We start from the raw sequence: 16,799 nt of genomic DNA on the forward strand, positions 1-16,799 counted from the left end.
AACTTTGCATGTTATATTCACAAAAATAGAAGGTACTAGGTCACAAAAAATCTATTAAACAAATACAGTGAAAACATTAAACACATCTCTTTCTCACCAGATCATAATTAAAATTATAATCAATAAGGATAATTAGAAGGAAATATTCAGATGTAAGAGGACTCAATAAATGATTCTAATGAATGAATATGCCAAAGAAGAAACAAAAAAGAATTTTATCAAAGAAAATGACAGTAATTGTAAAGCCCTGAAATTTTTGTGATGTATACAAAACAGTCTTTAAAGGAAATTTTACAAATGTAAGCTTTTTCACCAACACTGCAAAGACAGAAAATGCAGGTGCATATAACTGAAAAACAATAAATGAGAAAAAAGAACCCCAAAATACAAATTTTGACAATTAAAGAAGACATAAAATTAGAAACAAAGTAAAAATCATTTAATTGAAAAATAAAAGGTTTTTTTTTTTTTTTTTTTTTTTTTTTTACTAGTCGTGAGGTACAGCCTAGATGGCAGAGTGAGAGTACAGATTCATCCGAGCCCTACCACAAATTCCTTCAGATACCTCTAAAAAGAGAATCTTAACAAGTTTTTGAGTGGCAGAATTCACTAGGATGCAGAATGTGGCAGATTTCCAGTCCAGGACAACCTGGAAGGTTGGTGGGAAGGATGTTTTAATTTTTTTAACTTATTTTTTCTTAATTAATTAATTTATTTTCAGTTTTCAACAATTGTTTTGAAAAGATCTAAATTTTCTCTCCCTCTCTCCCCGCTCCTTCACCAAGATGGCATGCAATTTTCTACAGGTTCTACACATACATTCTGATTAAACACATTTTCACATTAGTGATGTTGCATAGAAGAATTAAAATGAATGGGAGAAATCATGAGAAAAATCAAATCAAACCAAAACACAACATAAGAGAAAATGATCTGCTTCATTCTGCATTTCAATTCCATAGTTCTTTCTCTGGATGTGGATGGCATTTTGCTTCAAAGGACATGGACATTTTTATAGCCCTTTGGGCAGAGTTCTAAATTGCACTACAGAAAAATTGGAATATCTCACTGCTTCACCAACAAAGAATTAATGTTCCAACTCTCCCACATCTCCAACATTTATCATCTTCCTGTTTTATCATGTTAGCCAGTCTGATAGGTGGGATGTGGTACCTCAGAGTTGTTTTGATTTGCATCTCTCTAATCAAGAGTGATTTAGAGCACTTTTTCATATAACTACAGATAGGTTTAATTTCTTCCTCTGAAAACTGATTGTTCATATCCTTTGAACATTGACCAGTTGGGGAATGACTTGTATTGTTGTACATTTGACTCATTTCTTTATATAAAAATGAGACTTTATCACAGACACCAGTTGAAAAATTCTTTCCCAGTTTTCTGCTTCCCTCCTAATCTTGATTGCATTGGTTTGGTTTGTGCAAAAACTCTTTAATTTAATGTAATCAAAATTATCCATTTTGCATTTCATTGTTCTGTATCTCTTGTTTAGTCATAAATTTCTCCACTCTCCATAAATCTGGCAACCAAACTATCCCTTGCTCCTCCAATGTGCTTATGGTATCAGCCTTTACACCTAGATCATGTACCCATTTGGACTTTATTCTTGTGTATGGTGTCAGGTAATGGTCTATACCCAGTTTCTATCACACTATTATCCGATTTTCCCAGTAGTTTTTGTCAAACAGTGAGTTCTTATAAAAATGTGCATACCCTTTGACCAAGCAATATTGCTTCTAAGACTGTACCACAAAGAAATCACAAAAATGGGAAAAAGTTTCATATACAAAAATATTTATAGCAGCTCTTTTTGTGGTGATCCAGAACTGGAAATCAAGGGAATGCCCATCGATTGAAGAATGGTTGAACAAGTTGTGGTTTATGAATGTAATGGAATATTATTGTACTATAAGAAATGATGAACAGACAGGCTTCAGATAAACCTGCAAAGACTTATATGAACTGATGCTCAGTGAAATGAGCAGAATCAGGAGATCATTATACACTGTAAGAGCCACAGGGTGAGAGGATTGTTTCTGATAGACTTAGCCTTTCACAGCAATGCAAGGACCTAAAACATTCCCAAAGGACTCTTGATGCAAAATGCCACCTACATCCAGAAAAGAACTATAAAATTGGAATGCAGAATGAAGCAGAATATTTTCTCTTGTGTTATGTTTTGTTTTAGTTTTTCTCTTTGTTTCTCTCATTCATTTTAATTCTTCTGTGCAACATCACTAACGTGAAAATGTGTTTAATAAGAATGTATTTGCAGAACCCATATAAGATTGCATACCATTTTGGGGAGGGAGGCAGAAGGAAGGAACAGAAAATTTAAAACTTATGGAAGTGACTGTTGAAAACTGAAAACAAATAAATTTAAAATATCGTTAACAAAATTAACTAACTACTATCTAATTTGATCAAAGAGTATGAAAGCTTTTCACATGAAAAATTAAAAAGGAGAAATCATTATAGATAATGAAAGAAGAAAACTGTCAGTATTTTGCCAAGAAAAAATGAAAACTTAAATGAAATGGATGAAATCTACAAAACTGTAAAATGACCTGATTAACAAAAGAGACTTAGATAATATAAACAGCCTGTCATCACAGAAGCTATTGGAAAATCTAGAAGTAATATGATTTCTATGTTTGTATTGAGACTATCTCTTACATGTAGCAATAATAAGTGCCATGTATGGTTCAAGGGCATGTCTGAAAAGATGTAGCTTTAAGCTATTCTCAATCAATCAATTCATAATTGTTTATTAAATGTATATTGAATGCCGGGCACTGCACTAAGTGCTAGGGATAAAAAAAGGGGTCATAGTCCCTCCCTCAAGAAGTTTGCCCTCCACCATTAGGAGACAATATACAAATAAACATACAACAATAGATAGAAGACAGACAGACAGATAGACAGAGAGACAGATAGAGAAGAAATAAATAATAGAAGGAAGACACTGGAATTAAGAAGAATTGGGGAAGAGTTTCCTGTAGCATGGGGTATTTTATTTGGAAAATAAAGGATGTCAAGGAGGTCAGTACTCACAGCATGGGGAAGGCAGCATTCCAGCCATGGGGGACAGAGAAAATGTCTAGAGTCAACAGATGTAGCATCTTTTTCATGAAATAGCCAGGAAGCCAGTGTTACTGGATCAAATAGTATATATTGGGGCATAAGGTGTAAGGAGACTAGAAAGGTAAGAGAGGGACAGATTATGAAGGACATTGAAAGCAAAACAGGATTTTGTATTTGCTCCTTAATGCAACAGGAAGCTAGTGGAAGAGCATTTTAGAGTTCTTGATCATAGAAGTGGTACATTTGTGGGGGATGGAAAGATCATAAGTATGATTGCCATTTGTGAGGCAGAAGTGGGATGGAGTATTAGCTCATGAGAAGTAAGTAGATTAAGTCTGAGCAAGAGTTTTTGAGGGAGAATCAATATGTATATAAGTTTCTTAGTATGAGGGCAGGAGTTGGAGAGGAGAAAATAATTGTGAACCAGCTATCAAACCCATTGAAGAAGGAAGGATAGTGACTTGGGCCGGGGGTCTATAGATAACAGCTACATGGATTTTCATGGAATGGTAAATATGAATGGCATGAACCTCAAAGGAAAAGAGATTATTGAGTGGTGGAGGAAGGTGGAGAATCTGGAATTTGCAGTGTAGGACAAGAAGTATTACAATATCCCCATTCTCAACTAGTGAGCTGGGAAAATGCGTGAAAGTGCAACCAGTATGAGAAAGGCTATGTAAGTAGGCTGTGTCATCCAGAGGAAGCCAGGTTACAGTAAGACCTAGTAGATGGATGGACCAGAGAGGAATAGGTTTAAAATGAACGGTAGTTTGTTGCGTTTGGGAACAGGCATTCCAGGGGTCACAGTGATAGGTCTAGGTGGAGTTAGAGACTTTGAGGGGGATATTTAAAGAGGTTGGAAGTGAGGAATTCATTGTTGGGTGATGTGGAATGGGCTTGGTATGACAACCTATAGGAGTTTGGGGTCACTGACATGGTGTTGGAACGCTCATCATTGAGTGAAGGGCAACACTCCTCTACCTTCAAATACAGGTGCAGTTGAAGGAATTGAAGGGTGACTCCCAATTTTCGGCCAAGAAAGAAAGCAGGAGGTCTGGACTGCTGTCTATTGTCACTCTATTTTCCTCAGAAAGACAGGGTGCTAGGCTAGAATTAAGTTTATTTACTTTCTTAAAAATTATTAGTGTAGGAGATATAGTTTTCAGATTTAAGTTAAACTTCTTAGTGCTATTTGAAAAGAAGACCTTCAAGCTTTAAATCCAGTGCTTGACATCCTTTACCTCCACATACCAGTTTCACAATGAACACACATATCAAATAGCAAAGAAATGTATTTATCCAAGTCATTAGCAAACAGATATCAAAGGAGTATGGATATATGAATATATACTAGACAATACAAATTGAAGGAGTTCTTCAGTTGGGAGTGAGGTAAATCAGCTCAATTCAGATCTCACCCAAATGAGAAATTTCCCCCCAAATCTCTTACTATAGCCCTAAAGACAGGATTTAAATCAACTATTCGTCACTTCAAGAATAGGTCTCTAGTCACTATTGTTTATATAATGAACACTAAAAAGCATAGAATTTAATTTTACAAGAAGTGCTAATTGGCTACATGACCTCCTGGTGGCTGCCTCAGTGGATTGTGTCCTGGAGAAAACAGGATCAAATAATAAAAAATCATCCCCTTTGTATTCTGAACCAATGGAACAATTTTCTCAATGACTCTGGTTGCATCTAATAGCTTGTGTCGCATGTTATCACTAATCAGAAGCATATGTTCTTTATTGAATCAGTCAACCAGGTGGGAGGACAATAAATGTCGTAGAATAGGTTGAATGCCAATATGAACGTTGGATGGGCAAAGTAAAGAGGTTATTCTCTCAATCTGAGGATGTATGATTTTACTCAAGTCAACCTTCAGTTCTGATTTTAAAAAGAAGAGAGATTTATTATGGTGGGAAGGAGATGTTTCCATACATAAAATCCATAAATTCTGGGGGGTGGCTTGTCCCTCTTTTCCCCATGCAACAACCACATGCAACTTGTAGACTTCAATATCTAAAAGCCACAGATAGTAGTGATAGGCAACTTGAAAAAGAATGTTAGGAGTGTTGTAACTTCGCAGAAAATGGCATACCTTGAAGTTCTCTCTGAGTTTTACTTTTATAACCCTGCTTCGTAAAAATGGAATTTGAGAGGAATGGCTAACCTACCTGATAGCAAAGCCATAGAGCAGTGGGATATTAAAAAAGTAAGTTTTGCTGAAGTTATGCTGGCGTTATGGAAGCCCAGGTCTGGGGGAATGAGGTAAGTAGGGAGGCTTAAGGAAACTAGGCTAACTTGGGGAAACTGAACTAATTTTTGAGTGTTTAGGTGAGAAGAAGAAATGAAAAGGAATGCACACTCAGTGGGTGTATCTGTTGTAACTCCAATGAAGAAAGTAAACTAAGTTCAGGCATTGTTTTGTTTTCTTAAAGTTGATGCTTAATTAACACATGTTGAATGAATTACTAAATGAATGAATGAAAACTACAGTTTTGAAGTTTTGGTTTTACCTGTTTCACAATGTTTTCCAAAGTTAATCCTCATTTCATGGGAAACTATTGACTTTTTCAGACAAAGTAGAAAGAAAAATCAATTTCATTGTTGTCTTTAATTTTGCTTGGGGCTACATGGACTTGGAAAATATTGTACCCCTCATGATTTTCTTTAGTACATTCTTGACATCCTTATTCCTCAGGCTGTAGATTAGGGGATTCAGCATGGGGATGACTGTGGTATAAAATATTGAAGCCAACTTCTCCTGAGTCATGCTACTGTTTGATGGTGGCTTAAGATACATGAAAATAATAATGCCATAAAAGATACCAACAGCTGCCAGGTGGGAGCTGCAGGTACTAAAGGCTTTAGACCTCCCTTCAGCAGACTGGATGTGAAGGATGCTAGTGAGGATGAAAGCATAAGAGATGAAGATGGCAGCAGTGGTTAAAAATACATTGAATATACCAAGAACCATCAAGAGAAGCTCATTGAGATAGGTGCTAGAGCAGGAGAGCTTGAGAAGGGGGATGATGTCATAGAAATAATGTTTAATGATGTTAGGACCACAAAAGGACAATCTGACCATGCAACTTAGGTTAACCAGAGTGGTAAAGGTACCCATAGTGTATACTCCTGTCACCAAAAAGGAGCAGACTCGTGGAGACATGATGACATTATAGAGCAGGGGCCTACAGATGGCAACATAACGGTCATAGGCCATGGCTGCCAGCATGTAGCATTCAGAAACAATAAAGAAACAGAAGAAAAAAAGTTGTGTCATACACCCATTGTAGGATATGATGTTTTTGTCACCTATAAAATTCACCAGGAGTTTGGGAGTAATAGCAGAGGAGTAGCAGAGATTCACAAAGGACAAGTTGCTGAGGAAATAGTACATAGGAGATTGTAGCTGAGGGCCAATAGCAATTAGAAGGATCATTCCCAAGTTTCCCACTACAGTGACAACATAGATGCCCAGGAACAAGATAAAGAGGAGCACCTGAAGCTCTGGCTGGTCTGTCAGTCTCTCAAAGATGAAAATAATTACTGTAGAGTGATTTAATGAAGCCATTGATTTCCAAAATACCAAAGATCAACTCTGTGGAGAAAAGAAGACACGTAGAAGATGAAATATTATTTACCATTCTTTAACATTCTTGTGTTTCTGGTGGTAGGGGAAGAAAACGGGTTATTAGGAAATGGTAGATAGGAGCATATGGTTTACAATGCACTTTAATACATTATCTCATGTAAGTTTCACAATAAAACAGGTAAGTTCAGTATTCTAGGTTTCATTATACTGTGAGTACCTTGAGAGCCTGGACTATCTTTTGATTTTTTTTGTATCCTTAGCCAGAGGGCTTATTTTCCATCTATATCAGTGATTGATTTCTTTAGGTCTTTTACCTCCTTCTTTAGGTTTTATAAACATACTAAGATCCCAAATATATTATATATATGTATATATATATATATATATATATATATATGTATATATATATATATATAAAGACAAACACAGATGCTTAATAATACGAATAAAGAGAGGGCACCAGTCTTTTCACTTATCTGTTAATCTTTCCAGTTACTTTAAGGTTCCTATTACTAGAAGGACCAAATGACTGTCATCATTTCCTTGCATGGTAAAATGTATGTGAAACTATTGGGAAGTTAGGAAGTGAAGGGTATAGAGTGCCAGACCTGAAATCAGGAAGATTCATCTTCCTGAATTGAAATCTAACTTCAGACACTTAGTAGCTGTGTGATTCTGGGTAAGTTGCTTAACCCTGTCTTCCCCAGTTCCTCCTCTATAAAATGAGTTGGAGAAGGAAATGGCAAACCACTCCAATATCTTTGTCAAGAAAACCTAAAATAAGATCACAAAGAGTTGGCCATGACTGAGATGACTGAATAACAGATAAAAAGTTTCCAAGGATTTATAATATAAATCCTTTTTTTTATGCTCTCAAATTTTCTCCTTTGTGGTTTCCCCAACACAAATTATAACTGAAAGGATAAATGCTGAAGGGCATATGTAATAATAGGTACACTAATGCACTGTTGAAGGAATTGTAAATTGAGTCAATTTTTCTGGATGACAACTTGAAACTATGCCAAAAGGGCTGCAAAAATGTACATATGCTTTGACCCAGTAATAATACTGCTATGTCTGTCAACCAAAGTACATCTAGTAAAGGGACCTATTTGTGAAAAAATAAATAAGTACTTATGGTTGTTGTTTTTGAAGTGGCAAAGAATTGGAAATTAAGGGGATGGCCATCAGTATGGGAATGAATGAACAACCTGTGGTATAAGATTGTCATGGAACACTATTGTGGTATGAGAAATAATAAACAGAGTGGTTTCAGGAAAAAGCTGAGAAGACTTATACGAACTGATTCAAAGTTAAGTGAACAGAGCAAAGAGAACATTATACAAAGCAACAGCAAAAATGTACTATGAATAACTGTGAAAAGTAGTTATTCTGTTCAAGACAATAATCCAAGAAAATTCCAAAGAACTTAAGATGAAAAATGTTGTCTACCTCAAGAGAGAGAGAGAAAGAGTGAAAAAAGAGAGAGAGAGAGACAAAGAGAGAAAGAGAGAGAGAGAGACAGAGAGACAGAGACAGAGAGACAGAGACAGAGAGACAGAGAGACAGAGACCGAGACAGATACAGAGACAGAGAGATGTCATATTGCTTGCCTTCTTCAAGAATAGGGAAGGTTTAGAAAGGAAGGAAAGGATTTGGATCTCATCATATAAAAAAAATTGGATGTTAAAAATTTAAAAATGTAATTTGAAAAAATTCAATCAAAATATTAATAATAATTAACATTGTAAAGCACTCTTCAGAGTTCATCTCATTTGATCATCATAGCAACCCTTTAAGTTACATCCTGAGTGAAACAACCAGAAGGGATTTGAGGCAAGATTTAACCCTTTTCCTCTCAACATCAAGATCAACACTTTTCCCACTATGAAACATATCTGCCACATCATCAATGTCAAATGTTCAATTTATAACCCCTATTTAGATTTATGTCGAAACAGTATCTCTAACCTAGCCTCTCTCACAGTTTTAAAGAACATTTTTAGGTATTCATTGAACACTGCAAATTCAGCATCTCCAACTTAACTCATTCTCCCTTTAAAATATCCTCCTCTTGATTTAAAAAAAAAATTGTTAAAGTTACTACGATACCCCCAGACTGAAAACCTCAGACACACCTTTGACTTCTCACTCTCCTTCCCCAACTGGAGTTCATCATTTACTCCTATTAAAGTTTCCCTACAATATTTCTTCCAATTAATCTATTGTCTTTATCTCTATTTTTAAAAATTTGTTTACTTATTTTTACTTTTCAACATTCATTTCCACAAGATTTTGAGTTTTGAATTTTCTCCCCTTCTCTCCCCTCTCCTCACCCCAAGACACCATGCATTCTGATTATCCCTTCCCCTATATGCCCTCCATTCTATCACACCCCTCCTTTACCTTATTCCCCATCTCCTCTATTTTCTTGCAGGGCAAGATAGATTTCTACACCTGTTCCATTACCTGTATTTCTTCTTTCCTAGTTGCATGTAAAAATAATTTTTAACATTCGTTTTTACAACTTTGAGTTCCAACTTCTCTCTTTTCCTCTCTCTCCATTGAGAAGGCAAGCAATTCAATATAGGCTATACATGTATAGTTATGCAAAAGATATCCATAAAAGTCATGTTGTAAAAGACTAACTGTATTTCCCTCCGTATTATCCTGCCTCCCATTTATTGTATTTGCTCTTTTAATCCTGTCCCTCCTCAAAAGTGTTTACTTCTAATTACCCACTCCTCCCGTTTCCCTCCCTTCTATAATCCCCTCCACCCGCGTGTCCCCTTTTCCCCTATTTTACTGTAGTGTATGATAGTTTTTCATATCAAATTGAGTGTGCACGTTATTCCCTCCTTAAGTCAAATCTGATGAGAGTAAGCTTCACTTGTTCTCTCTCACCTCCCCCCTTTTCCCCTCCATTGAAAAAGTTTTTTCTTGCCTCTTTCATGAGAGATAATTTGCCCCATTCCATTTCTCCCTTTCTCTTCCTAATATATTGCACCCTTTAATTTTATATTTTTAGATATGATCCTTTCCTGTTCAACTCACTCTGTGCCCTCTGTCGATAATCCCTCCAACTACCCAAATATTGAGAAAAGTCTCAAGAGTTATTATCTTTCTGTGTAGAAATGGAAACAGTTCAACTTTATTAAGTCCCTTATGATTTCTCTTTCCTGCTTATTTTTTCATGCTTCTCTTGATTCTTGTTTTTAAAAGTCAAATTTTGTATACAGCTCTGGTCTTTTCACCATGATTTTTTGAAAGTTCTCTATTGCATTGAATGACCATTTTTTACCCTGAACTATGATAGTATATTTTGTTGTATAGGTGATTCCTGGTTTTAATCTTTGCTCATTTGACTTCTAGAATATCATAATCCAAGCCCTGTGATCCCTTAATGTAGAAGCTGCTAGATCTTGTGTTATGCTGATTGTATTTCCACAACACTCCAGTTGTTTCTTTCTGGCTGCTTGTAATATTTTCTCCTTTACGTGGGAACTCTGGTTTTTGCCTACAATATTCCTAGGAGTTTTTCTTTTTGGATCTCTTTCAGGAGGTGATTGGTGGATTCTTTCAATATTTATTTTACCCTCTGCTTCTAGAATATCAGGGCACTTTTCCTTGATAATTTCATGAAAGATAATGCCTAGACTCTTTTGTTGGTAATGTTTTTCAGGTAGTTCCATGATTTTTAAATTGTCTCTCCTGGAACTATTTTCCAGATCAGTTGTTTATCCAATGAGATATTTCACGCTATTTTTTCATTCATTTGGTTTTGTTATATAATTTCTTGATATTTCATAAAATCATTAGCTTTCATCTGCTCCATTTTAATTGTTTTTTTTTTAATTTTTTTATTTTTTTTAATGTTTAACAATCACTGCCATACAATTGCGATTTTATCCCTCCCCACCCACCCCCCACTACCTCCCTCCCTCCCCACGACTGCATACAATTCTGTATAGATTCTACATATACTTTCCTATTGAGTATATTTTCACTATAGTCATGCTATGTAGTCAGACTAAGATAAATGAAAGAATCCGTATAACAAATCAGAACATGATACACAAACAGATACACATACACAAACATGATCTGCTACATTATGTGAGTGACTTCCATATTTCTCTCTCTGAGTGTGGAAGGCATTTTGCCTTGAGGTCCACCATTGGGATTTTTTTTTTTTTCAGAAGTTCTTGTGTTATTACAAAAATCTAAGTCTACCAGAAAAAACTCTCACACACTGTGGTTGTTGCTGTGCATAAAGTTCTCCTGGTTCTGCTCCTTTCACTCAGCATCAGGTCATATAAGTCCTTCCAGGCCTCTCTGAAGTCTTCTTGTTCATCATTTCTTATGGCACAATAGTACTCCATTACATTCATATACCATAATTTATTCAGCCATTCCCCAATTGATGGACATCCCCTTGACTTCCAGTTTTTGGCAACTACATAGAGTGCTGCTATAAATATTTTTGTACATGTGGGACCCTTTCCCATTTTTATGATCTCTTGGGGATATAGTCCTAGTAGAGATATTGCTGGGTCAAAGGGTATGCACATTTTTGTAGCCCTTTGGGCATAGTTCCAAATTGCTCTCCAGAATGGTTGGATGCGCTCACAGCTCCACCAACAATGAATTAGTGTTCCAACTCTCCCACATCCTCTCCAGCATTTATCATTTTCTTGTTCTGTCATGTTTGCCAATCTTATAGGTGTGATGTGGTACCTCAGAGTTGTTTTGATTTGCATCTCTCTAACCAATAGTGATTTAGAGCATTTTTTCATATGATTATAGATAGCTTTAATTTCTTCCTCTGAAAATTGCCTGTTCATATCCTTTGACCATTTATCAATTGGGGAATGACTTGTATGATTATACATTTGGGTCAGTTCTCTATATATTCTAGAAATGAGGCCTTTATCCCCGAGCTTAGCTGTAAAAATTTTTTCCCAATTTACTACATCCCTCCGGATTTTGGTTGCATTGAGTTTGGTTGTGCAAAAACTTCTCAGTTTAATGTACTCAAAGTTATCCATTTTGCATTTCATAATGCATTCTATCTCTCCTTTAGTAAAGAATTCTTCCCTTCTCCATAGATCTGATAAATACACTATTCCTTGCTTCTCCAGTTTATTCATGGTATCAATCTTTATACCTAAATCATGTACCCATTTGGACTTTATTCTTGTGTACGGTGTCAGGTATGGGTCTATGCCTAATTTCCGCCACACTGTTATCCAGTTTTCCCAGCAATTTTTGTCAAACAATGAGTTCTTATCCCAGAAGCTGGGGTCCTTGGGTTTATCAAACAGAAGGTTGCTATATTCCTTGCCTACTGCATCTTGAGTGCCAAGTGTATTCCACTTGTCTACCTCTCTGTTTCTTAGCCAATACCAAGTGGTTTTGATAATTGCTGCTTTATAGTACAGTTTAAGGTCTGGTAGCGCTAGGCCACCTTCCCAAGCATTTCTTTTCATTAGTCCCTTTGATATTCTGGACCTTTTGTTTTTCCAAATGAATTTTGATATTATTTTATCCAGCTCTAGAAAGTAATTGTCTGATAGTTTAATTGGTATGGCACTAAATAAGTATATTAATTTGGGTAGAATTGTCATTTTTATTATATTAGCATGGCCTACCCATGAGCAACTAATGTTTTTCCACTTACTTAAATCTGAGTTTATTTGTGCAAAAAGTGTCTTGTAATTGTGTTCATATAGTCCCTGGGTTTGTTTTGGCAGGTAGACTCCTAAGTATTTTATACTGTCTACCCTAACTTTAAATGGGATTTCTCTTTCTATCTCTTGCTGTTGAACTTTGTTGCTAATATATAGGAATGCAGAGGATTTGTGTGGGTTTATTTTGTACCCTGCAACTTTGCCAAAGTTGTTTATTAATTCAAGTAATTTTTTACTTGAATCTCTGGAATTCTCTAGGTAAATCATCATATCATCTGCAAAGAGTGATAACTTAGTTTCTTCTTTGGCTATTCTAATTCCTTGAATATCTTTATCTTGTCTAATTGCTACAGCTAACATTTCTAGTACCATATTGAATAATAGTGGTGATAATGGACAACCTTGTTTCACCCCTGATCTTATTGGGAATGCATCTAGCTTATCCCCATTGCATATAATGCTTGCTGAAGGTTTTAGATAGATACTGCTTATTATTTTATGGAAAGTTCCCTTTATTCCTACGTTCTCCAATGTTTTTAGTAGGAATGGATGTTGTATTTTGTCAAAAGCTTTTTCTGCATCTATTGAGATAATCATGTGGTTTTTGTTAGCCTTGTTGTTGATGTGATCGATAATGCTAATAGTTTTCCTAATATTGAACCAGCCCTGTAGTCCTGGTATGAATCCTACCTGATCATAATGTATTAATCTCGTGATAAGATGCTGTATTCGTTTTGCTAAAATCTTATTTAAAATTTTTGCATCTATATTCATTAGGGAAATTGGTCTATAATTTTCTTTCTCTGTTTTGTCTCTTCCTGGTTTGGGTATCAAAACCATATTTGTATCATAGAAAGAATTTGGGAGGACTCCTTCTTCCCCAATTTTCAAGAATAGTGTATGTAGTATTGGAATTAACTGTTCTTTAAATGTTTGATAGAATTCACTTGTGAATCCATCTGGCCCTGGAGATTTTTTCCTAGGGAGTTCATTGATGGCTTGTTCAATTTCTTTTTCTGAGATGGGGTTGTTTAAGTATTCAACTTCCTCTTCTGTTAATCTGGGCAATTTGTATTTTTTAAAATATTCATCCATCTCGTTTAGATTGTCGAATTTGTGGGCATAAAGTTGGGCAAAGTAGTTTCTAATTATTGTTTTAATTTCCTCCTCATTGGAGGTGAGTTCACCCCTTTCATTTTTAATGTTAGTAATTTGGTTTTCTTCTTTCTTTTTTTTGATCAGATTAACCAAAGGTTTATCAATTTTATTAGTTTTTTCATAAAACCAACTATTGGTTTTATTTATTAATTCAATAGTTTTCTTTATTTCAATTTTATTAATCTCTCCTTTGGTTTTCAGTATTTCTAATTTGGTATTTACTTGGGGATTTTCAATTTGTTCTTTTTCTAGCTTTTTCAACTGCAAGCCTAAGTCATTGATCTCCTCTTTCTCTATTTTATTTATGTAAGCATTCAGAGATATAAAACTTCCCCTAATAACTGCTTTTGCAGTGTCCCATAAGTTTTGGTACGTTGTCTCACTATTGTCATTCTCTTGAATGAAGTTGTTGATTGTTTCTATGATTTCTTCTTTAACCCAATCCTTCTTTAGAATTAGATTATTTAGTTTCCAATTGATTTTTGGTTTCTCTTTCCATGGCCTTTTATTACATGTAATTTTTAATGCATTATGATCTGAAAAGGATGCATTGATTATCTCTACCTTTCTGCACTGGATTGTGAGATTTTTATGTCCTAGTACATGGTCAATTTTTGTAAATGTTCCATGTACCGCTGAGAAAAAGGTATATTCCTTTCTATTCCCATTTAATTTTCTCCAAAGATCTATCATATCTACCTTATCCAGAGTTTTATTTACCTCCTTAACTTCTTTCTTGTTTATTTTAAGGTTGGATTTATCTAGTTCAGAGAGGGGGAGGTTGAGGTCCCCCACTAGTATAGTTTTGCTATCAATTTCTTCCTTCAACTCCCCCAACCTCTCCTCTAAGAATCTGGATGCTATACCACTTGGAGCATACATGTTTAGTAATGATATTGCTTCATTGTCTATGGTGCCTTTTAGTAGGATATAGTTTCCATCCTTATCCCTTTTGATTAGATCTATTTCTGCTTTTGCTTTGTCTGAGATTAGGATTGCTACTCCTGCCTTTCTTACATGAGCTGAAGCACAATATATTCTGCTCCATCCTTTGACCTTTATCCTATGTGTATCCCCCCGTTTCAAATGTGTTTCTTGTAAGCAGCATATTGTTGGATTATGGCTTTTAATCCATTCTGCTATCCATCTCCGTTTTATGGGAGAGTTCATCCCATTCACATTCACAGTTATGATTACAATCTGTGTATTTCCCTCCACCCTCTTTCCCACCATTTGTGCTTTTAACTCTCCCGTCTCCCTTCCCCTCCTCAATAGTATTCACTTTTCTCCCCCTCCTCCTGCAGCCTTCCCCTCCTTCTTTTAGCCCCCCTCCCTTTTAGTCCCCTTTACTCTTATTGCTTCCTTCCTCCCTTTTAGCCACCCTCCCCTTTCTTCCCCCTTCCCCTCCTACTACCTATAGAGCTAGTTAGGATTATCTGCTTAAGGTTATTGTTCCCTCCTTTGAACAAATCAGATGAGAGTACCTCTCAAACAATGCTCATCTCCCTCCCCTCCTTCCCTCTACTATGGTTTTGTACTTCTTCCTGTGATATAATTTGCCATTTTCTGCTTCCCCCTTTCCACACCTCCTATTACATTCCCTTCTCATACTTAAATCATATTTTTGCCATGACATCATTTACTTTATGCCCGTTCCCTCTACATATATCCCTTTTATCATAATAGCTGCACAGTTCTCAAGATTAACAGGTATCATCTTCCCTTACAGGGAGGTAAACAGATTGCCCTAATTGAGTTGCAAGTTTTTGTTTTTGTTTTTTCCCCTCTGTTTACCTTTTTATGATTCTCTGGAGACCTGCATTTGAAGATCAAATTGTCTATTGAGTTCTGGTGTTTTGGTCAGGAAGCTCTGGAAATCCCTTATTTCGTTGAATGACTTTCTCCTTGCCTGAAATGTTATGCTGAACTTTGCTGGGTAGTTGATCCTCGGTTGGAGTCCCAACTCCTTTGCCTTACGGAATATTGGGTTCCAATTCTTTCGATCTTTTAATGTAGAAGCTGCAAGGTCCTGTGTGATCCTGACTGTGTGACCTTGATATTTAAATTGTTTCTTTCTGGCTGCTTGTAGTATTTTCTCCTTCACTTGATAGCTCTGGAATTTGGCAACTATATTTCTTGGGGTTTTGAGTTTGGGATCCCTTTCCGGTGGGGAACGGTGGATTCTTTCGATGACTATTTTGCCCTCTGAGTCTAGTACTTCTGGGCAGTTTTCCTTGATGATTTCCTGGAAGATATTGTCCAGACTCTTTTCTTCATCATGGGTTTCTGGCAGGCCAATAATTCTTAGATTTTCTCTCCTGGATCTATTTTCCAGGTCAGTTGTTTTTCCAATTAAATATTTTAGATTTTCTTCTATCTTTTCATTCTTTAGATTTTGTTTGACTGATTCTTGTTGCCTCATTGAGTCATTAGTTTCTACTTGCCCAATTCTAATCTTGATCGTATTGTTTTCTTCAGTTAGCTTTCGCATCTCCTTTTCCATCTGGCCAATTTTTCCCTTTAAGGAGCTATTTTCTCCATTTAATTTTTGTACTTCTTTTTCCATTCGACCAATTTTCCCAGTTAGGTTTTGGGTTTCCTTTTCCATCTGATCAATTTTCCCTATTAGGTTTTGAGTTTCCTTTTCCGTTTGATTAACTCTTCCTTTTAGGGAATTATTCTCTCGAGTTAATTTTTGAACTTCCTTTTCCATTTCTTCAATTTTCTTTTTCAGATTGATGTTCTCATCAGTGAATTCTTTTTTTATGGTTTTAAAATCATTGGCCAGTTTTTCTTTTATATCCTTCTTCAGACGTTCCAGGTAATCTAGTTGTGCTTGCGAGAAATTCATAGTCCCATCTGAGGTTTCAGATGGAAGTACAGTCTCAGCTCTGACCTCTTTGGTGTTTGTGTTTTGGTCCTTATCCCCATAGAAAGATTCTATGGTTTTTTCACTTTTCGTCTGCTTTTTCCGATTCATGATGTTGGCTGAGTGTTGTAGCTTTTGGTTCTTTCAGTCAGAAGATACAGATCTTTTAAGTTGAGTTGATGTTTGTCTAGGCTAAAAGCAGGCTTTTTTTTTTGTTGTTGTTGTTGTTTCCCAGATCAACCCTGGGTTTAGCTTGATAGGTGTGTGGGAGGTGTGGTCTGGTCTCAGGCTATCTCCTCAGCTGGCCTGAGGCAAAGGCAAGGTCCGGGGGGATTGTGATCCCAGCTTCCCTATTGTCTTCCCTTTTCCCCTGGAGGGC

The 16,799-nt window shown here is 36.0% G+C and overlaps 1 protein-coding gene across 1 annotated transcript in view; it reads right to left on the reverse strand.

Annotated features, from left to right (window-relative positions):
• Positions 1-4,329: 4,329 nt before the first annotated feature.
• Positions 4,330-16,799, reverse strand: part of LOC140508985 (olfactory receptor 8D1-like) — a 36,784-nt gene continuing 24,314 nt past the window's right edge. The window contains exon 3 of the mRNA XM_072616901.1: positions 4,330-6,709. Within this exon, the coding sequence (XP_072473002.1) occupies positions 5,738-6,682 (945 nt within the window). The 5' untranslated portion in view covers positions 6,683-6,709 and the 3' untranslated portion in view covers positions 4,330-5,737. The remainder of the gene's footprint in view (positions 6,710-16,799) is intronic.

Source organism: Notamacropus eugenii, chromosome 5 (assembly GCF_028372415.1).
Source record: "Notamacropus eugenii isolate mMacEug1 chromosome 5, mMacEug1.pri_v2, whole genome shotgun sequence".
In the NCBI taxonomy this organism is placed as follows: Eukaryota; Metazoa; Chordata; class Mammalia; order Diprotodontia; family Macropodidae; genus Notamacropus; species Notamacropus eugenii.